General features: G+C 43.7%; 2 protein-coding genes across 3 annotated transcripts in view; both read right to left on the bottom strand.

Moving 5' to 3' along the window:
• Positions 1–417: 417 nt before the first annotated feature.
• Positions 418–4119, bottom strand: zfp36l2 (zinc finger protein 36, C3H type-like 2). The gene is made up of 2 exons (XM_029450204.1): positions 3766–4119; positions 418–3549 (listed from the first exon to the last, which is right to left on the bottom strand). Exons 1-2 carry the CDS (start codon positions 3853–3855, stop codon positions 2347–2349), a joined length of 1293 nt encoding a protein of 430 aa, XP_029306064.1. The 5' UTR covers positions 3856–4119; the 3' UTR covers positions 418–2346.
• A 2519-nt stretch (positions 4120–6638) lies between these two features.
• Positions 6639–21943, bottom strand: part of thada (THADA armadillo repeat containing) — a 100941-nt gene continuing 85636 nt past the window's right edge. The window contains exons 34-38 of one of the 2 annotated variants that reach the window (XM_029450333.1): positions 19869–19941; positions 19624–19774; positions 19290–19412; positions 8454–8629; positions 6639–7229 (exon numbers count right to left, since the gene is read on the bottom strand). In XM_029450333.1, coding sequence (XP_029306193.1) covers positions 6906–7229; positions 8454–8629; positions 19290–19412; positions 19624–19774; positions 19869–19941 — 847 coding nt within the window. In that variant the 3' untranslated portion in view covers positions 6639–6905. The remainder of the gene's footprint in view (positions 7230–8453; positions 8630–19289; positions 19413–19623; positions 19775–19868; positions 19942–21943) is intronic. The other variant, XM_029450334.1, reaches the window with a different exon arrangement.

Below are 21943 nucleotides of genomic sequence, written 5' to 3'. Positions count from 1 at the left end.
ATTACAGATTATGTAATATTAGTTTGTTCAGTTCCTGTTGCCTTTTCGTGTCGACAGTGAGCTTTCAGAAGTGCAGCAGAGCCCACATACAGTTGCTCTGTTTGACAGGAGATGGGATTCAGGGTCATGCCCTTATGTGGAATCCAACAGGTCAGTGCTTTTACTGTATACTAAAGGGCCCCAAACCAAGCAGCAGCACAAGGCAGCTGTGGCTCTACTATGCCCAGGACACTCGGGCCGTCCTGCCTCCAGGCTCTTTCCACAGGCTGAGTGCTGTAACATCTGCTGCGACCTGTCGCTTTCTGCAGCTCTGCTGGGAAACATTAGTTCATGTTTTTGATCGGACCTCTACGTGTAAACACCCGTTGCATCTTCACACGCAAATGTATAAGAAATCACAGCCTTGATGGTCAGAAGCTTTTTCAAAATGATTTTTATTGGGAGAACTACAAAAAAATGTACAGTACAAAGTTAACAGTCTCACACTCAATTTGTAGTGAACCGACTCCCCAAAAAAATATTACAACTCTTGTTGTCTTTTTGTCCGTTTTTTGTTACATTCAAAAAGCTTTACTTCTGATAAAGTAGTCAAAAGTACATAGTGCGCATCCCCCTGTACCTACTATGTACAAACCAAACGCGTTCATCCACTTCCCTCTCCAGCAAACTCAAGACTCAGACTAGATTTCAATATAAAAAAAAAAAAGAAAACAGAGTAACAGGAAATCAAAAATAATAAGAGGAATGGGGATTTAGAAAGGTTACGGTTGTTTGTTGTCAGAGTGTCTGAGTGGTAACAACCTTTAAAAAAATATGTTTCAGAATCCAACACTACATTCAGTTCAACCTGTGTATAAAAGATGCCATGTAGGAAAAATACTTTATTTGGTTAATTTTAAGGCATGTCAAGATGGTGAACCCCATAGGCACTACATAATAATACTAGGGCACAAGGGATTGCTACATTCTTTAGCACGTGGCTGGAATCACAGTGTGACCTCGTGCAAACAGAGAAAACAAAAATACTTTTTGGTTAATTTATTGACTTGGGTTCTTTGTCACTGAAGTCTGATCTAGATCAACAAAAGAAGTAAGGTTTGGACGGTCTGTACAACCCCATAGTTTATACATTCTACAGAAACATCTAAATAGGGATCCTCCAAAAAAAAAGAAAAGAAAAAGCCTTCTACAGCACTGACACACAACCTCAGGAGCAAACAGCAATCACGCAAACCTTTTTTTAATAAACGTAAACAAGGAAACAAAATTAATGAAATAAATATCACATACGGTCTCTTAAATTAAGATTTTTTTTTTACTCATTTACAATAAAAATAACCAAGTGAAGTTACAAAAAAGGAGAAAAAAAAACCAAAATATATATATTACTGTGAAAAGAACATACACTCCACTTTATGCAGATTAATAATGGCGATCATAATTTAAACATAAAAGAATATAGATCTATTGCTTCATCATACTTGATAAATACAGTATGGACACAATTTACCAATGTAGCCTATACTTTTTTCACAAGATAATAAATAAGTTAAATAGTCCATAGCCAGTTATGCACAGCTATGCAAATCACTCAAAAACAGCTAAAAAAATATATATTCAACCATCAGCAGTGATTTCCCCAAACAAACCCAACTCAAGAGTGCTTTTTATCCAAGCAACAACTAGACTAACCAAACAAACCACTGGGTGGCGCTGGGAGAAGGCAGATCTGGAATGGAAGTTGAAGCTTTCAGAGAGGAAAAAGAAAGAAAAAAACACACTTTGATAAAGAAAAAAATGTTACTTTGAGTCAAGGCATATTCTTGGCAGGATCGGAGGAAATCTGAAAACCGCTTACAGTCTCTTCTTCTTGTCAAGTCATGTTACCCACACATCTAATCCCAGGAAAAGTGTGGCTTGCCTGATAGAGCAAAAAGGGAGAGGGGGCTGCCATGAGCCCTCGGGCAAGGCACTGATGGAATGCCTTCTGTTTGCTATCTAAGTTTTAATACAGCTATATTACATACAAGGAAAAAAATACTATACTAATGCCAGGTCAAGGACACTTTAAACAGTTTGAAGCTTTATTGATCCCTGTGGGTGAAATTCTCGTATCTTGCCCCCCTCCAGGGAGGTCAGAGCAGGGTCAGTACCCCTGGAGCTGGTAGGGATTCAATGTCTTTCTCAAAGGCACTTCGGCAGGGTGGTTGTTGTTGAAATGGGGTGGAGGGGGCTTAACCTGGATCCTCTGCTTGAAGGACAGTCTACCTCACTCACTGACACCCCCTGGGTCCTTAACCACCCTGCCTGACCCGTCCATAAATCCATAAGAAAACAAAAACATGATTAGTCATCTGAAATCGACAGCCTGCTGAAGATTGGCAAACGTCTTCCAGCGTCCAGACTCGGGGACTCGGAGCCGCTGAGGCTCCCGGAAGAGCTGAGGGACCCGCTCGCATAGCTCTCCCGGTCAGAGAGCGAGTCTGGCGGGCTGCAAGGAGTCTCGAACACCGGCGACTCGCCGAGGCGGCGCAGCGCCTGCAAGTGGCTCATGTTGTAGGTCGGAGGGGAGGGTGGGCACTGGCTGCTCTGCATGTTCCCGTAGTAGACACTGGTGGAGTGGTTGTTGGCGTACCCGCTGGGGGTGTGCACAGCCAGGGGAGCCAGTAAGGCTTTTAAGTCCTGTCCGGGAAAAGAGAAGGCACTGTTGATGCAGGACACGGAGTTGGGAGACAGCACATCCTCGTAGAAGCTGGAGGTGGAAGTGCAGGAGGAGCCGGTGGTGGGTGGCGGTGGAGTCCGAGACATGGGGCTGTCGAGCAGGGGAGACTCGAGTCCGTGGTGGGTAGAGAACCCGGAGAAGCTAAGGCTGTGGTGAAGCTTTGGTCTGTCTCTCTGGGTGTAGCCGAGCTGCTGCTGCGGCAGGACATCCCTCTGACCGTATCCGCACAGCTCGCGAGCCGACCTGGACTCCCCCGCCTGGATGTTAGCGTTGGCGGCCGGAGCGGGCCGGCGCTCGTCGGCGTTGTGGATAAAGTGACACCGGGGACCGTACGGGCAGAACCCGATGGTGTGGAAGGTGCGGCACGGCTCAGTTTTGTACTTAGGGTGGCGGGACAAGCTCCTCAACTCGTGATAGCCGTGAGCGAACTGACATTTCTCCCCGTACTTGCACGACCCGTTCTCCTCGAAGGGCCTGCACAGCTCTGTCTTGTAGCGGGTGGAGTTGATCTGAGAGCCGGGCTTCTGCTGCAGCGCGCTCCGGTCTCCGTTGTCGCTGTAAGCGCGGTCGCGGAACTTGTTCTCCTTGTTCATAAGGGCCGTGGCGCTGCTGTTGCTGCTCGGTATGTTCTCCTTCAGGCTGCTGTAGGAGCCCATCGAGTATTTGTTGCCGTTGTTCATTGCCTCCACGTTGCTGGTTGAGTTTCTGCGGAAAAATCCCGGCGTGAAGGGGCTATCGGAGCCCGGAGTCGTGACCGGAGCCCCCACTGCTTTCTTGTCCAGCATGCTGTTGATGTGGAGGGCGTTCATGTTCATGCTTTTATCTTGCTGTAAGAGAGAAAATATACAAGTTAGCAAGGCACATCAGGCACAACTTCTGAGACTATTTTGACCACATGGCATGTTTTGGACTTAGTTTGCCTGCAACGTGACAACTTGTTGCACACATGCTAAAAGTTGAAGCACGCTAATTCAGCTAACTACATTGAGGTGCTTCACCCTGGATGCAAACAGGAAAAACTCCCTATATTGTCAAACTGTTACCTTGTAAAGCATGTCCATGTCGTAGAACGCAGACAAGACGGTCGCAGACATCTCTTTTCCCCAAGTTTGCTGCTGCACTCCCTCTTTCATGGAGGACCGACCAGGATCCTTGAACGCGACGTGCGGAAACGTTAGTTTGTGCCACGACTGGTTTTGGTTGAGGAAAAAGTTGCTTTAAAAGTTTATGTGCAGTTTAAGTCCGTAGAAGAAGGAACGAAAAAAAAGGGGGGATAGGTTTGTATTGTTGAGTTGTAGGTGGCTTTATGTCCTCCCCTCGAGAAGCGCTGAGCCAGAGTGCTTCACTGTGCGCTCGAGCCTTTTTGCATGGGTATAAATGCCTGGCGGTAGCCAGGGAGGGGCGAACTCAAGTCGGTGCAAAGTTTTGCGAGGAGCCGCCTCCTCCCCTCCTCTCCGAAAAAAACTTCCATTCACCGGTTGGCCGCCTATTCTTTAACACCACGCCTTGAAATCCAACCCCAGCAACCCCTTCCCCCTCCCCCCATCCTCCTCACACTCCTCTGAACTTTTTTTTTTTTTTTTTAAATCACACAACCAATTTTGTGGAAGTTGGTTTTGCTTTTTTGGTTGACTCTCGCTGAGGAAGAATGTAGAAGCATCAAGGGACGTCTGCTATGCATGCAAGCTGTCCTCCAGCAAATGAACCTTCCACACATTCACACCTGGGTCCTCTCTTGAAGCAGTATGCCTGGCTCAAAAGCTCCTCATCTGACAACCCCAATTTCCAAGCAAAGTCTTAGGATTTGAAGCCCACCAGTGACAAGGCCACCCCTCTAGCCTCTCTGGACCACCACACTTGGAAGCTGACACATGTATTTGTAATGGAAGGAAACTCTGCCTCTCCTTCGCTCTCTCCCCGTGGATGGGGTGAGACCACAAGTATGAGGAGAGAGAAGTCAAGGCAGAGTGCAGCACAAATTTTAGAATCCACTGCTTGCATAATCAACAGTGCAACAGCAGCCTATTCCAGTCTACTACACATGGAAAAAATGACAAGTTAATGCCTCCTGTGCTCACATGACCTACTTTTTTATTGTCTACTTTGTTTGACTTCACCTTAAGATTAGAAATCCCTCCCAAAGCACAACATGTCCAGTCATTCTAAGCACAAAATGGATTTCCTTTGGTTAAATCTTTTAAAGCCACTCTTTAAGTTCCTTCCCTGACTTGTTTTTCCCAATCTCAGCCCAGACTGCAGGAATGTGGTTTTCATGTGGTGCAGCAGAGCAACACTGCCCCCATGAGAGCAAAGTGGGAACTGACAGAGAGACTGGGGCGCCACCTGCTGAGCAGAGCTGGAGCAAGATGTTAAAGTGCACTCAGGCCCATTTAAGCTGCAATAATGTCACGTTTATTATGGAGAAATTGTCTTATGACTTCTCTTTTCACGTAGAAGAAGCAATAGAGCTCCAGACACACAGAAGCATGTTTAGGGATGTTTTGGTCATTTCAACAAAGCCACCCAGTCACCACAGTCCCTTCCTTTTAGAAAAAGTCAAAAACAGCAGTGCGGTTGCAATAAGCTGCCCCTTTCTTCAGCATGATGTAACCTTCTCAGGATGGCAGAATGTTCACATGAAAATGTCAAACTACTGCACTCTGCTGTTGGAGTTATGTCAAGTTTTAAAAACCACAGTGGAAAGATTGCAGTGCTGGCAGCGGAGGACGGGACTCTATATCAAGGGCTCCACAAGACAGATATTTTGGTCAGAAGGGTGTAAAAACCTTGTGCGACACATATCACCAGAAATTGCCGGTTTCTGCGACAGTAACCATTAAGTCTTTTCCACATAGGATCATAATTGGAAGAGTGGTTATAAAAAAATCCTGTGACATTATTCAATATTCTCTTAAGTGCTGCATGGTTTGGTTGGAGAAGCAGGGAGGGAGGGAATAAAATAAAAATAAAGGGAAAATAGCAACAGGCGAAAAACAAGTGACATAAGAGCTTGGAATCTACTACTACTAACCCTAAAATTAGGCTGAGGGCTGTCCTAGGACTATTTGCGCTTTGCAAGTTGTGATAAATAGTTTAATGTGAAGGACAGACATGGCGAGGCTCCTCCTGAGAAATCCCTTGAACATGTCCCCGTCCGCAGAAACCGCTCTCCCATCACAAGGCTCCGTTTTTATTGGGGGATGTTGAGCTGTTCCAAAACATTACATCAGTTTTACTGTAACAGGGAACATGGCATCCAGGGAGGGAGAAGGGTCCAGCTGTATGAGAGGGCAGCATGAATCAACACACACATGTACACACACACACACAGGACAGTAGTCCATTGTGCCGTCCTCCTAATTACATAACCAGGAAAAGTAGAGGGAAGCATAAAAACACAGTCCAATGGGAAGAATCCTGCAGTAAATTAAATATCACAGGAAAATAACACCTCGTATAAACATACAGTAGAAGCCGAAGCGTATACTGAAATACAACTTTGGTGACGTGTCAGAGAAAACACTTGCTTTCAGGATCCCATGCCTCGGTCTTAAAGCTCGTCTCGCTGCACAATCGCACCATTGAAGTCAGAACTCCAAGCTTTAGGCGCAGAGTTGTTTTGTTCAAACCTTAAATCCCCGGTCGATGTGGAGAAAGCAGAACGGCCGGTGTACTCAATACTGACACTGTTGAATTTTGTCGTGTGACACATTCCCACTGATAGGAGAACAGTGCATCGAGTGTTGTTTCTGCACAAGCTCAGGCCGAGTTATTGTTATGGCTTCTGCACACAAATTCACACGGTCTTCTTCTTCTTATTGTCTATGTTTTCTCTCTCCTGCCTCTTTATAAACACATTCAGCGTATGTAAAAGAAAAGAATGTATGTAAAAGTAAAAGAAATGCAGCAATTCCACTTAAGTTGTTTATTAAAAAGACATTAATGGACAGTAATCATACAAATTAAAACACATCTGGTAATCAATGAGGGCAACATTTGTAAGACAAAGTAAGAGACAATTACAGAGTAAAAAAATCTTCATTCCCTTGATGTGATAATAAAAAGACTTGACCACAAAAGCCAGTCTGTGGTCTCATGCGTTAAAGAATTGATCCAATAACTTTTCCTACATTTCAATATTAGGGACCCCAATTATAAAAAAAAAAGGATGCTATTAACTCCTTTACCTCAGCTTCTCCAGCACATCGAGAGCCAGAGTGGCTCTCTGGTGTCGCAGCAGCAGCCGGGCGTGCTCTATGGTGAAGGAGAACTGGGGCAGGGCAGGGAGGGAGTCCAGTGCATGCTGGGAGCTGAGTGCCTCGGCTCTGGCCTGAGTTGAGAGTGCATGGATCGGGCGAACCTGGTCCGGCCCTGCGATTCCTGGAGCCTGAGTCTGCTGGAAGGTCAGGATGAGGGAGCCGACGTGTCTGTGAAGCAGCTTCACCCACTGGACCGGCTCTGCCCACAGGTTCAGATCCCCCTTCTCGAACAGGAAGTCCTCTTCATCCTGGTCACAAGCAAAAGGGGAGTCTTGTTACTGGGATGTTGATTTAAACCAGTATTATTTGAGGTTTCTGTTGTTCGCTTAGGTGCAACAGAACACGCTATAAACTATTCTAAAGTTAGCAAAATGTTGCCTTTTTACACATCTAACAGACACAGAGCAACATTAGCATTCATGTGTAGTTTTTCTGGACCCCTCATAAATGAAAGGTCAATATTCCCTCTCCTTTTAGCTTTGTTTCAGCTAACTCGCGCTGGAAAGATCTGGCTCAGCTGCTAAATGTTGGTGTACAGTGGGTTTTCTATCAGAACTTATTTCTTCTCTGAACACAGCTTCCTGCTGCGGCTGGAACTGAGGTTCATGAGAATGGTGACAGTGAACCAAAACAGCAAAGTCGTGGGCCTGAATATCAAAACAATGAGCTCAAAAACACTACAATTCTCTGAAGGGAACTGCGAAATGAGGTGAAAGTTCTCTGTGGGTTTGTCACAATGACACAGCACATTACACATAAGGCGACGCATTAATCAATTATTTTGCTCTTTAGCGTGCACTTATTCTGTTCTTGCCTAAAAATAAATCCCAAATAGGAAAACATTGGTGAATGACAGAATCTTTGTGAAAACTGTGGGAATGTATAAAGGTAATGACTTGTGCAGCGGCTTGCACTGAAGATCTTTACTCAGTTACAAGACGCCATCATTTGCTGTTACTTTGAGGTCTTGAGTAGAAAGAAACTAAACCGGAACTAAAACTAAACAGGCAGTTTAACAAAGAGTGGCAGGAGAGCAGAAACCTTGGTGGCTGTTTTGACTACTACTGTGAGCAGAATGAACAGTGCAAGGCAAATAAAATATAGCGCTATCTGTCTCTGCGATTCCACACTTTACAGACACAATGTTAAAGCAACCCGAATCACAGGCTAAGTGCCTTACGCGGTGATTTTACAGTTTGTGAATTAACGTCCTGTTTGTTCCACTCTGGCAGTTAATGAGCAATCCCTGTTGTAGCCATAGAAAATGAAACCGTGACAGTCTGCCATCACGGTCATCAGTTTCGCTTCATGGAAATCGTCGCGAAAACAAGTAGACTACAGTCAAATATCTCTTTCTTTCTACCGTTTGCGAAGTTCTTGAGCCGCTGTGTAACAATGTTAGTTGTCAATACGCGTCTGCTCCGAGGCCCCTAAAGCAAAGTCACTCTCAAGGTTACGTGACGGCTTCATACCAGAGTGGAAGCTTCGTCAGGGACCGCCTCATCGCTGGCTTCTTCATCTCCCAGCAGCCACTCTGTCAGAGCGAGGACACCCACTGGTACACGCCCCCACAGCTCAAACAGCCGACACAGGAGCTCCACGCCTGCGTCCAGGGCTACCGGAGGACACACGGACGCATCTGTCACATCTGAGGACAGCAGAGGACACACGTTTACACCAAGTCTGGAAACATGGAGTTTTACATTTAATAGTTTACAGTCACACAGCAAGCAGTAATGAACAGAATACAGAATATTAACAATAAACAAGCATGTTCATAAATCATCTTTGTCTAAATCCTAAAATGTTTCTGATGCATGACTCGTGTGTCGAGTTTCTACACCCAATTCACAGGACCTTTGGTTGCAGAACTCATCAGTATTACGTGTTGTGATTGTGATGTTTTGATTTGTCTGTAACTGTGCTGCTGCCTATCTTGGCCAGGACTCTCTTGAAAAAGAGATTTTTAATCTCAATGAGACATATCCTGGTAAAATAAAGGTGTTTCAGCTGTGCAGAGGTTGAATTTATGCTTGCTCCACCTTTAGTCTTAAATGGACCTTTGGATGAACAGAGGACCTGTGCCCTGGGATCTAAGGTTATGCTCAAGCTCATAATGAGGTAAAGGTTCAGGGATTTAACCGTGGAAGAACAGGAAACAGCAAAATTGTAAGATCTCAAGTTTTCTGAGAGGAAGACGCAGAGCGCAGGGCTTGGTTACACCCACCACTAAAGACATAAGTAAGTGCAAACCGGATGACCCCGTCCACAGCAGTGCGTCGCTTTGCTTCCTTGCGGTAACTGACTGTGGATAAGTAGCTCATACAACCCCACTTCAAAACGTCCGAAATATCCCTTTAATCCTGACAGTTCCAGCTTTTGTAAATGTAGACATGATGAATGCTTTACTTACAGATGCAGTTTCAGCAGTATCCATTGTAACTCAACCATTATTATTTAGTCGTTTTAAATTATTCTAAACAGCCTTTAAATCAAGTGCGAAGTCAAATGTGTCGACCATATCCCGTTAATTTAGTCATTAAGCCAATTCAGCGAACGGTTATACCGAACAGTTACTGAGTGTAAATATTTCTTGAGAACTGTGTTTTAATTTAGTGACGTGTGAATCTCCACGCAGTAAAGGAGAGCTGGTGCTTGGTATTAATCGCTTCTAATGATTATGAGAGTTACTGGATGGTTACGTGAGTAGTAATCACTGTTGGTGGCCACATTTCAATTCTTGTGGGTACACAATGCCTTTGCTGGGCGAAGAAGAGGGGACACATAACAGACATAGTGAGAAGTCCAATAGACCGGGCGAAGAACCTCTGATGTTTAAATCATGTTAAAGAGAGCCTGGTCTCTTGTATCAGTCTAACAGTTGAAGATGAACGCGGTTACCACGGTTAGATTTCTCTGCCAGGTGCGGTATACACAGGTTTCTACACGAGAGGATGTGCATGACGTAGACACAGCCCATGGAGCATCATGTGATGCAGTGGCATGAAAGGAAAACACATTATGCGGAGTGGTGTGTCCCTGTATCCAAAATAATTTAATCCAAAGTCTGACTAAAACTCAAACTGAAATAAATTATTCTAAATATGTCTGTTTCCACAGCTGAACAGTGGACTTGTTGTGTGTGTCACTGCGCCGCAAGCCCAACAACAAGGGAAAAAACCCTCGTCAGGCTGCACAACTATCATATACAAAATAAATATTCCAGGTTTGGCCAAAAAAGATGACAGGAGGGGAGAAATCTCATTTCGGAGCACGTGTCTGTAGACTATTTCCCCCTTTCACCTGCTTTCCCCCCCAATAGTCTTGTTTCTGGCGGGTATGTCACTGCTGCTGCTCGTGGAGTTGTGACGCTTAAATGATGCAGGGCTGACATTACCATCCAAACTTAGTGCGAGTGTGTGCGCATGTGTGTCTTCTCTAGGCTTGGACGGCCTTCTGGGAAACACAACTATAACTCATATAACCAACCACGATCAGGGTGTGTGTGAGTGGATTCAAAACTATGTTAACGTGTTAATGAATGGATCGCCTGCATATGAGAATAAGATGTTCGAGTGGACTTCTTCATGTACTTCTAGTGACAAAAAATTATGTTTTCTTAGTAGTGTTGCTAATTATAGTATTGTACAAATAGTCCTCTGTTGCCATAATGCTTCTACACACACATTATCTCAGAGGCAGGCCTGCCATGCGCCCGGACTCACAGTGTTGTATACAAGAGTGGAGGAAGTGTGAGTGCAAGGACACACACTTCAAACAGAGGGAAAACATAACGTATGACTTCATTTAACGACTCCAGTTGTCCACGCAGCAACTATCTGACCCAGAGGATGTGTGTGTGTGTGTGTGTGTGAGAGTGTTGTTCTGCCACCTTGACCACCATCATCACAGCTGACACCCAGATAACACTAGAGACTTCAAAAGGCTTTGAGAGACACTAGCCAAAACACTACCACTATGGGAAGAGAGGAGGGAGGTATACAGACCACCATCAGCACACATACAGTATAAAACACACACACACACACACACACACACAGGGTCGGGAACCCAGATTGTTTTTCCTCTTCAGAGACGAGGGCGTAAAATCGGAGCAGAGCCTGAAGTCTGAGAGGAGAGGGGAAACTAACTCTGTGAACATTAGAGGCTGCTGATTGTCCCGTATTAAGAGGAGATTTAAGAGTTTAGTAGCTTGAGAAGAAGCCGCCTCTCTCTGGGACAGCCTAGCCTCTGATGTCAAGCCTTTACAGCCCCCCCCCCCCCCCCCCCCCCCTCCATTAACATTTAAGGACATAATAGGAAATTTTAGCTGCATTCAATTTATCTACTTTTCCACAGAGGTTCACACATCGCTTAATGCGATTTCCCTCCTAGAGCTTTTGGCGTAAAATGCTCCGTTTCTCAAGGGGATTGTCTTTCACGTTGTTACTGGCATGGGTGTTGGGTGTGTGAGTATGTGTGTGTGCTGGCATTAGTGTAGTCCTAAGTAGGTATTGTGTGCGTTGAAAGACTGTGTGAGTTTATGTTGGACAATCTTGTCACTGCAAATGATAATATCAGTGCCTGAATTGGTTTCAGATGGTGGTTGAGGCTGTGTGTGTGTGTGTGTGTGTGTGTGTGTGTGTGTGTGTGTGTGTGTGTGTTGTGTCAATTGGCATGCACTGGCACACACTCCATCCACTGGCATCTTATGGTACATTTGAGCTGGGCAGGGCAGGAGTGTGAGGGGAAAACTTAACCTTGTGCCACTTGTGGAAACAGTACAACAGTTGTCCCATTCTGAGCTTGTCAAAGGTTTTTATTTTATTTTTTAACTGAACTAAGATCTTTAGTTTCCTTGTTAGAGACTCTGGAAACCATGTCTTTAGAAAGTGCTTTATATGTAAATCTGCAGGAACCATAACAAGGCCTTCATCATAAACATCATCTTTGCTGAGTGATCCATCAGCTTACATCTTATGGTTACGTACTTGGGCTGTAACTACAAGCTGCGTCCCAGCGCTGTACTATATGCTGACTCATAGCTGGCTTTGGACCAGCGCTGAGTATACTCAAGTGCTAGCAAGTGAGCAACATTCTCACAGTGAAAATACTAACAAACTGATGTTTAGCAAGTATAATGTTTCCCACGGCGCCTGCTAAGAATGTTATCGGGACAGATTTGAGGTGGTATTGTCCTGCTCTACCTCCTAAATGGCGTGAGTGTAGTGGCGGACACGTAAGAGTTACAAAGTCTGCGTAGTGAGGAGGTTGGGGTGGACGGACGAACACATAGCTTCCATGGACTTACTTTAAGTTACAAATGGAAAGTAACTAACATACGCAGCATACTTAAGTTACGTGACAAAAGGTACTTAAACCTACCCAAGTCGTTTCTTTTCATTTCACAACGTTAACCCCATGTTCTACAACGTGCGGGTCGGTGCAGTTTGTCCCATCTGAAGCATTATAATGGTGGTGATAACTGTTCACAGCCATTTAACGGGCTGATAACATTGGAAACCGGTGATTTTCATCATCTCAGTTTAGCGTGTTAGCATGCTTACATTTGCTACTGACCACTAAATACAAAGTACAGCCAAGGTTGATGGGAATGTCATTAGTTCAGCAGGTATTAGTTACAAAGACCATCTGCATATGAAGACAGGTAGGGTTACAAGCTCTGGAGAAAGCGAGTAATAAGACCCTGAGCTGGGCGAGTTTTGTCAAACCACTATTTCAGGTCAGAAATGAATTTATTTTGCTTTCTCTTTGAAGTTAAACAGCATTCCAAAGTCAGAGCTTGATTCATGTTCTTCATTGCATGTATTGCAATGTGCCAAACAGTGAAGTACATTGATTTGTATATTTACAGCAAATACAGTATACTATTAGTTTATAGCACATGGGATATACGATTAGAACTGGATGTAGTAAGAAATAAAGAAATGTTTCTGCAGTGACACAAATTCAGGCCAAAAAAGTTGATGGCTAATTACTGACGACTTCAATCGAGCCTTGGTGGTCTCGGGGTTTAAGGCACCGACCATGAACCCAACATCCACGGTTCAAGTCTGGCAGAAGACCATTGCATCATTACCTCTCCCCCATTATTTTAGAAAAGTACATAACATAAAAGTATATGCTGTTTTAAACATAACTGAAGTAATCTCATCTTTGGACCGACTCACTTCTTTCCCTGATTCAACCAGATTATCTGAATGTCTTGTAAACATTATTCCGTACTTCAGTTGTCCTTTCTTTCACACGAGTCATTCTGAACACACTGACGGTGTGTACTCACGTTAACTATGACGCAAAACTGACTTCAACTTCATTCAAACGATCACAAAATCCTGGGTGAAAAATAGGAGATGAAGAAAGAGTAGGATTTTCTTAAGGTTAGTTTTAGTGCGACTTAATGTGCTGAATTGTGAAACCGATTATAAACGATCAATAATAGTAGACGACAATATCGTCGGCTGTTTTTTAAACATCAAGGTTACCCACACTGAAGCAGCCTCATTGTGTCTGATCAACAGTCGTGTCATTAAAGTCACTGAATTAAATTAAGAGAGTGAAGAGACCTTCGCTGTTCAGTAAATCCTCACTGAGCCTCTGCAGCTGGGGGGGGGTGTCAGATGTCTCATTGAGCGGAGGTGGAGGGGGAGAGGGGGAGGATAAGGCGGTGGGTGGGGTTTTTTTTCAGCGGGCTGTCAGGACAGTGAAATGAGAGAAAACACTTCCCGCCACACACTCTTCCACTCGGTGTCATCATGTTCTCTGTACTGTTCATTCTTCTGCTCAGCCACCCACATCTGAGGGATTTATGTTAGAAGCCCCCACCTCAACCAACTACACCCGTCCCACCTGGGGGCTGTAACCTGCCCACGGACCACCGTACTGTTCCTCAGCTACACCTGCTCTGCCCAACAGTCGGGTCTTTATTCCATACAAGCTGGACAAAGACTGCCTGTCCGATGGAGGCTGCAAACATCCATACATGCAGGATTTAGATCAGATTAACAACTGGAGCTTCTGGAAATCCATTTTATTAAACTGAAAATAGCATCATGCAAGTGTAAAATCAACTTTCAGTTGCAAAAGATAAGATTTCCACCCAACAATAGCAAAAATAATCCCCAACTATTTTGATAATCGATTAATCGCTAAAGTCCTTTTTATCCAAACATGGCAGAACATGTTGTTCTCTGCCTCTGGAATATGGAGCTTATATCACATGCCATATCTAACTGAATATCTTGCACTGACAACACGAGACAAATAACATCACATGGACTTTGAGAAACGAGGGTGGACATTTTTCACCATTTATCTATTTTACAAATCGATAATGAAATAATCGCTAGTTGCATCCCTACTCAACAACAACAACAACAACATTAAAGTTCAAAGAAACACTCTTTCTTCCTCACACATGACACACACACAGTGTGAGGTACAGACGCTGCAGTGGAGCCCAGACACCAGGAAGCATAGGTGTGAGATGGAGGGAGAGGTGCGAAATGAAAACAAACACTTTACAGCGCTGACTTCCTCTGCTGGTTGACGAGAAGCAGGCAGTGTGGAGACCAAGAGCTACAACAGCAACAACATCCCCAATAGGGAACATTACCATGAAAATAAAAGAACAAAACTTAGCGAATGTTGATCATTAGCATAGAAATAATGCTCTGAGAATATGCTGGGAGTCTGAGCTCACTGTAGCAGCATTCGTCTGTGGTTAGTTCAGTCAAAGGATCAAATAGAAGTGAATGGCTGCCCTGACGGGGAGCCGACAGAGCCCGTCTTTATCATGGAAACACCACCTGTGGTGGTTTCATTTCCTCTGAGTCACAAATCAAAGAGGAGCTACAGGTAATTGCACCGCTCTGCAGGCTGACAGACTATATTGGTAAAAGTAGGTTGTTTGCTTGTATTTTCTCTGCAGGCTTTTTAAACTGTGTGTGTTTCTTGAAGTAGTAATTAAGTGTATTTATGCCATGAGATTACACAAGGAATGCCTGTAAATTTCACAATAAAAAACATTTTCAAGTAACTCAAACAAATGGCTTCTGAATCAGTTTGACTTGGAGTCATGGGTGGCTGGAGTTTAAGCGCTTTTCAGAAAGAGTTCAAACAGGGTAAAAATAAAATAATTGTTGAAATGGAGATATCCTGACCCGAGTCCCTAGTATAGGTCAAGCTAGAAAATGCTAGAAGTTACAATGCAACACAACCGCATGTTTCATCAGTAAACGCCTGATGACATTAACTTTGTCTTGTGGTTTACTCAACTCACCCTAATCGCTTGGTCGTGTTTAATTTCTTTCCGCTTCTTCATTAATTCAGTACAGAAGTGTTACTTGGTCCGGCGCAGGTAAGATTGCATCGTGACCTTTTACGTTAAAGCGATGCAGGGGCCGATTCAGACACGAGAGCCGTTACAATGTTCAATCGTCAGCACATTTAACGAGGTGCACGTCTGATTGTTCTACACTTCCCGACTCTTTGTGAACTATCCTGATCAAGTGAACTCCACGAGCATAAAAGTGAACATTCAAACGACCTACAACTATTATCAGATCTATGTCTCAATATAACTTGTCCAACTTCTATAACTTACACTTATAATATAACTATATCCAGTGGGATAGGGGCTTTAGATTGTGAAATAGCCACACCAAGATACTTTATTTTTAAAAACACATCACAATCAAGTGTTACTACCCTCAGCTGTAGACGGCAATGAATACAATGCACACACACACACACACACACACACTTTAACACAGCCTGCAGACACCAGTCACTACTGCAGCCATGTGACTTTAATTCACACCACCAAATCATTAAAATCTCATTCCAAACGCTGCCTTTTCAGTCAAGGATGGTGAAAGCATCAAAAACACCATTTCTGTTTATGTGTTTTCACTGGAGGGTGAAATAACAGCTTATTTATTCCCAAAGCAAAGGTTAAAGCTGCACATCAAACGCTGAGTCACTCTCTGGTATTAGTGTGGGCCTCTAGTGTCTGCGTCTTTAAATGAGTGACACATGACACTGTTCTTCAAGTGTTGTTCATTCAACATAAACCGACACAAAAGCAGGTTTGATGCTCGACTGAGTGTTGTGCTAAAATGGGACGGGGTGTGTTTATAGTGTCCTTCAGCCCCGTCAGGTCGTTCACTTCCATTCATCTGCGTCATCCACTGTAAATGGGGTAAAGGACACATGACTGGCATGTTGTGCATGGGTGTTTGTTGGCTTTACAGTAAGCTAAGTAGGTCACTCCAGGCGAGTTGGTTTGCTAATGGTTCACTGAGAATGGGGTCAGTAGAGTGTGTGAGGCCAATGCTGCATGTTTAGAGTTAAAGTTAAAAGAGAAGAGAAGATTGAAACCAAGGAACACAGCTTGCCAAAAATCTGCCTACAAAAACCCTTCAAAAATAATGAACACTTTATATTCAATTGTTTTATACTAAGGTAATATTATTATCCATAAAAAGCACCTAATTCCAGGTATTTGAATGTTTTTAATGAATCTATTGACTGAGGAGGGCTTAGAGTAAGGAACAGCACGTTGATATTGAAAAAGATACTTGGGAGGAGAGTTGGTCAAGTGGATTGCTGTGCAATGAATAGTAGAGAGTAGCTAATACAATGTGACATACATGACACATCACTGTCGGCCCTGGTATTGCCGGTGTGTCCCGCACTGTTGGCAGACTTCCCTCGTCGGCTGATTGAGAGTGGGACTGATCTTCTCATCTAAGTTATGGAAAGAAAGCTAAAAGGCATAATTCCCCAAATATCAAACTATTCTTGTGATAGTTGTGAGATGTACTGGGTAAATACACGGCATAGTCAACATGTTGTTTTAATTGTCTGTTGCACTGAATTCCTAATTAAGCTTAGTAACCAGTATACATGCAATGTATACTGTCCGGCAAAGATACCATCAGCACATGTCTTTGCTTCATAAAGGGGAAGAGTGTTTTGCATTTTGTCAGTGTGTGTATTCCCACAACCCCGCCTGTCCTCCATATCAAAGGGCCAGGAGTCGTCGCCTCCATCTGAAGAAGCTAACACCTCAGATACTTGACTCTACAATGGCAGGTCATATAAAAAAAAAACACACAAACACACACAACACACACACACACACACACACACACACAGTGGTGTTTTTCCATTGGCACAGCATTGCACTACACATATAGCGATGGTGAGGAATAGCCAAGCGACTGCGTTTCTATTTCCTTGGCTCTCTGACAGCAGAGTTGTGCTGAGCTGAGATATTATGCAGGTCACCAGGCCAAAAGGTATCACCACCCGAATCAAACTCCAGGTCAAACAACGCGCGTCACTCCAATTTAGGCATGGGACAATATTAAAAAATGTCCTGTCACAACTATCCTGTCTTAAATGATTGCATCACAGATCGGACACGCAGCTTTTTTTTTTTTGTGAACGTCCTTTTCAGTAAAAAACAAACAATTGAACAACCTTAAATAAAGTAATCATGAATCATAAGCCCCCCTGGATAAATTAAGGTTCAATAAATTCAAATAAATAGAAGGTTCTTTCTTACTTGAGGATATTCACGAGTATCGCGATAATGGAAATTTACCAAGATTAATTTATTGTAGAGGGTTTATTATCGATATCCCAAAATCTACCAGAATTTCTTTTAGGTGCCAACAGTATAAAAAATATCATTCCAAAACGAAAACAAAATAAAACTTTAACTCATCAACACACTGACATACACTTCAACATGTTCTCCTAGTGACAGCAGTAAGTGCGTTCATGCAATCATGATGACTTCATTAAAAACTCTCCAAGCACCAGGATGTCCTCCCCGCTCACTGTCGTGTATTTAATTTTAGAAACATTACTTAAGTTTAAGCTCTCTAAGTAGAAAGATGACATATTTTGCCAATTGAAGGTTTTCTTGTTTTGTTTTTGCAGTCAGTGGGACGTGATTTATTTTGGGTTTTTCTGTTGTTTCTCATTTACAAGAGGAATTCAACTTTTCTGTCCAAGTCACTCGTTCATTTGATACGAGCGGTTTACTGTGTCCTTTCTTCTCTCTGTGTTGTGCGCTGCATTCCTGTCGCGCATACGACACATGTTGAAATAAAACTGGAATTTAGGGTCAATTTTGATGAATTTCAATGAAAGTAGGTTTTGAATGGCCTGGAGAGTGAAGTGTCACACACACACACACACACACACACACACACACACACACACACACACACACACACACACTTTGCAATTATGCCCATTGTGTTCCCTTCCTGTTGTAAAGAAAACCTCCACGTCTCAGTGATGTTGTTGAGCTCCTATCTGCTGACAGCTTATCTGACCCAGTCTGGCCTTATGTACATAACCGCATATAGAACACACACATACACACTGCTAAAGGATGAAATCCTGGTATCAACACACTTTCACAAATTTGAAATGCTTTTCACTTGCAGTAAATGGACAGTAAAAAGAAAAGAGGAAACATGTCAGCCTTTAGCTTAAATAACCTGCTACTGGAGTTGAGTCTTCCCCCATGACTCTGCCCTCCCATTCATGAGGGGCTGCAGAGACCTTTGAGGAGATGTTTTGCTGTCTCGTGTTATGTTACGAGATACCATCAGTGGCGACAGACACAATAAGGATGGCTCCATGGAGGAACGCTGGGAAAATACAGGAAGTGAGTGTTGTGAGGCTGGGAAGCACTGTGGATGTTTGTGAGGGCACTTGAGAGCTGGCAGCTGTCAGTCCTCTGATAGCTGCGTTGGGAGGGCTACTTTAAAAATGTATTCTGATGCAATAACTAATGAACTGTTAAAAAAAAAATGTAGTTCGTAATGAAATCAAAGTATCACAATATTAAAATAACTTAATTACTTTTGGAATACCTCAATTCCAAATATGTAAATAAAGACAAAAGAAAAAATGGACATAGTTATAGGCACACAGACCTCTGATTCACCAAACAATGACACACACACACTCTTTTCACTCTTGTGACCAAACTAGATGATGTCATCAACCCAGTTTAACGTCAACATGTATTTGTGGTGTTGTTATGTGCGTATGTGTGTCTGTTTATACATGCGAGTGTGTGTGTACATTTCAGTAATTATCACTGTTGTCTTACACTGCTTTGACATGCGTGTGTATCTGAGTGGGTGAGCGTGTAAATCACAAGTAAGCAAATGTGTAGACCATGGTTGAGTTCATGCGCTGAGCAGGTACGTTATTTTCTTTGTGTAATAATTGTGAGTACGTGTGTGAGGGTGTACCTGCACTGAGCAGAGACGCTGGTACGTTAGAAATGAAGTCAGAGGCTGAATCTCGGACATCCAGGTCTTCATCCTGCAGCAGCGTAAACAGACTCCTCCATAGAGAAACTGTAGTGGACAGACCTGAGAGACACACACACACACACACACACACACACACACACACACACACACACACACACACACACACACACACACACACACACACACACACACACACACACACAATGTTTGAGTTTATTCTTTGCAACACAACTCTGGGCACATCAAAGTATTTATCTGGGCTACCTGGGAGTTAAACATTTCATCAAGCGGTTCCATAATTGAGACTCACCCAGCGGTAGATGGGGGCTGGTCAGCACAGTGGCTGTACATTTGACCAACACCGTGGCGGCCATTAGCTTCACCTCCACTGGCTGCTCCTCGCTGCAGCATGAGCACACCAGCAGCCCCCACTGACCTAAACAAGCCACTGCACTCGCACCCTGGATGACGGATTTATCAGAAAATACACTCATGTATAAAAGTTGTGAATTTAAGCAAAGGCTGCCAACACATTTCTCTACAGTCAGTCTTTACCTGTTGGTTAGAGTTCACCAGTTGAACCAGCAGTTGAGAGACCAGGGTCAGGGCAGCACAGTGGAGCTCCACACTGAAACACAAAATCACACACCTGATGCCATCTTCCAAATGACTAACACTAACTTGGTTAGTTTATTTTATAAGGGGATATCTGCTCTGTAGCTCTTTATGAGGAGTCTCCCCCCTCCCCTGCCCAATAACTTTCTTTCTTTGCAGAGTCCAAAACAAGGGTCTAAGACAAGGGACCACCTCCAGCCTTTTTTCTTCCTGGTGAGTACATTTTTCCAGTAAGTATATTTAGTTTTAAACTTGTTTTTCACTAGAAAAAAGTGTGCATCCCAATTAATATCACAGTTAACAGGAATTACAGATGCACCTTGCTAACCAAGCTACCTAGCTAGCACTCGCTTTGGCTAGTAACATAGCGTTTGCTATGCTAACAGTCCCTAGCCTTGCTCTTCTCCAGCTACACACTCTTGTCCAGATGTCACTTCTGGTAAAAATAAAAATTAAAAAACCCAACAAGATGGTGATGGCCATAATGCCAAACTTGAGGCTTTGGGACGATAGAATGGTAAACAAAATAGACTTTCACTTTCATCTTAGTGGATCCACTCTTACTACTACTCCAATACAATTAGGGTAATATCATTTCATTTGGCGTGCTTCTAAGTACATGGTTTAAGTTTTGTTTGTTTTTTTCAGCAATTTGGTTGAACCAGCCCTTTAATTTGACTTATTAGTGAGTGAGAAAAGTTATGAAATTATAATGTGCTCCTCAGGCCGTTGTGTGGAGACCGTTACACACACAGTGCACCCCAGCACCGTCAACTACACACACACATCACTCAACTGTATTGACTTACAACCCACAAAAGAAGTGTGCTGGTACTCACCACTACATTATGGATCACAATAGCCCGAGTGCCATTCAACCACACGGCAGACAAGGGCAACCAGCAACCCAATCTCATCCCCCCCCGGCTCTAATCATAACCCTGGGGCCGCTCCAAAGGGAAAGTGGATCCCGGGTCCAGAGATTGTGGCCAGGAAAAGACTTTACGGGCTAAAAGCCTTTGTAATCCAATCCTCATTCAAGCCTGTATTCTCTTGTTGGGGTGAGAAAAGTACAGCAGTGGCTTGTCAAGGAAGGTGTGTGCGTCTGTCAATGCATGTCAAAGGGCTTACAGTGTACACACTCACACAAATACTGGAGCAGTGTGCCAAATCAGTTTGTGGTAAGAGGGGCCCAGAGTCTCTCATAAACTCTCACAAAAATAATGGTTTGAGCCTGACAGGTGTGAATAATCGTCTGGAGGAATAATGCTATAATGACAGCCTTTGAAAGCACAAATATCCGCTTTCATCGATGTTTTTAAAAACTACCAGTCTCTGTGGCTGGTGGACAACTCGGTAACCTAAATACTGCAACGATACACGAGCAACCACACAAACACCCACGCAGAAAGGGGCCAGTAATCTCCAGGTGTGCCCAGGTGCAGCCAGTGAACCTGCGTGTCCCTCCTCCATGGACTCTGGCTCTGAATGAAGGCCTGACAGCCAGCCTGCCACAGGGCTCTTTCACAAGTGGAGGGAGCCAGAAAAAACAGGGAAACGAAGGAGTGTGTGGTTGCATTTTAACAGGGAGAACCTTCATGTCTCTTCAATCCATCACAGCTAAAAACTGGTCTGGGATTGCTTAGGGATTATTTTGACACCAAGTTTTCAGCAGGGAGCAAGTGTTTTGGAGTCACACAGTCGCCTTCCTTCTCCTGCATTTACCCTGAAATAAATTATAGTTTCAAGTATGGCCTGTTGTATTCCGTGGTGCACATCAGATCAGTGTGGAGCAATCAGGAGACTGTTCTAATCTGACGCTGTTTTTTCGCCTCTTCAGCAAAGCAGAAGCTCTGAAGTCACATGCTTCATGTATGTCATCATTTTTCCACCTGCCAATTGTAAAACTTTTTGTGCGACATTTCATTCAATGTTGTTTTCATTTAGGTTTTTTAATGCACAAAAGGAGGGGGATGTAAAATCACCTGCTGTTTGTCCCCTGCCTTCTCCTCTAG

The sequence above is a fragment of the Cottoperca gobio genome, chromosome 15 (assembly GCF_900634415.1).
Source record: "Cottoperca gobio chromosome 15, fCotGob3.1, whole genome shotgun sequence".
In the NCBI taxonomy this organism is placed as follows: domain Eukaryota; kingdom Metazoa; phylum Chordata; class Actinopteri; order Perciformes; family Bovichtidae; genus Cottoperca; species Cottoperca gobio.
The sequence above is the reverse complement of the archived record's forward strand: the minus strand, read 5'-3'. Positions and strand labels throughout refer to the sequence as shown.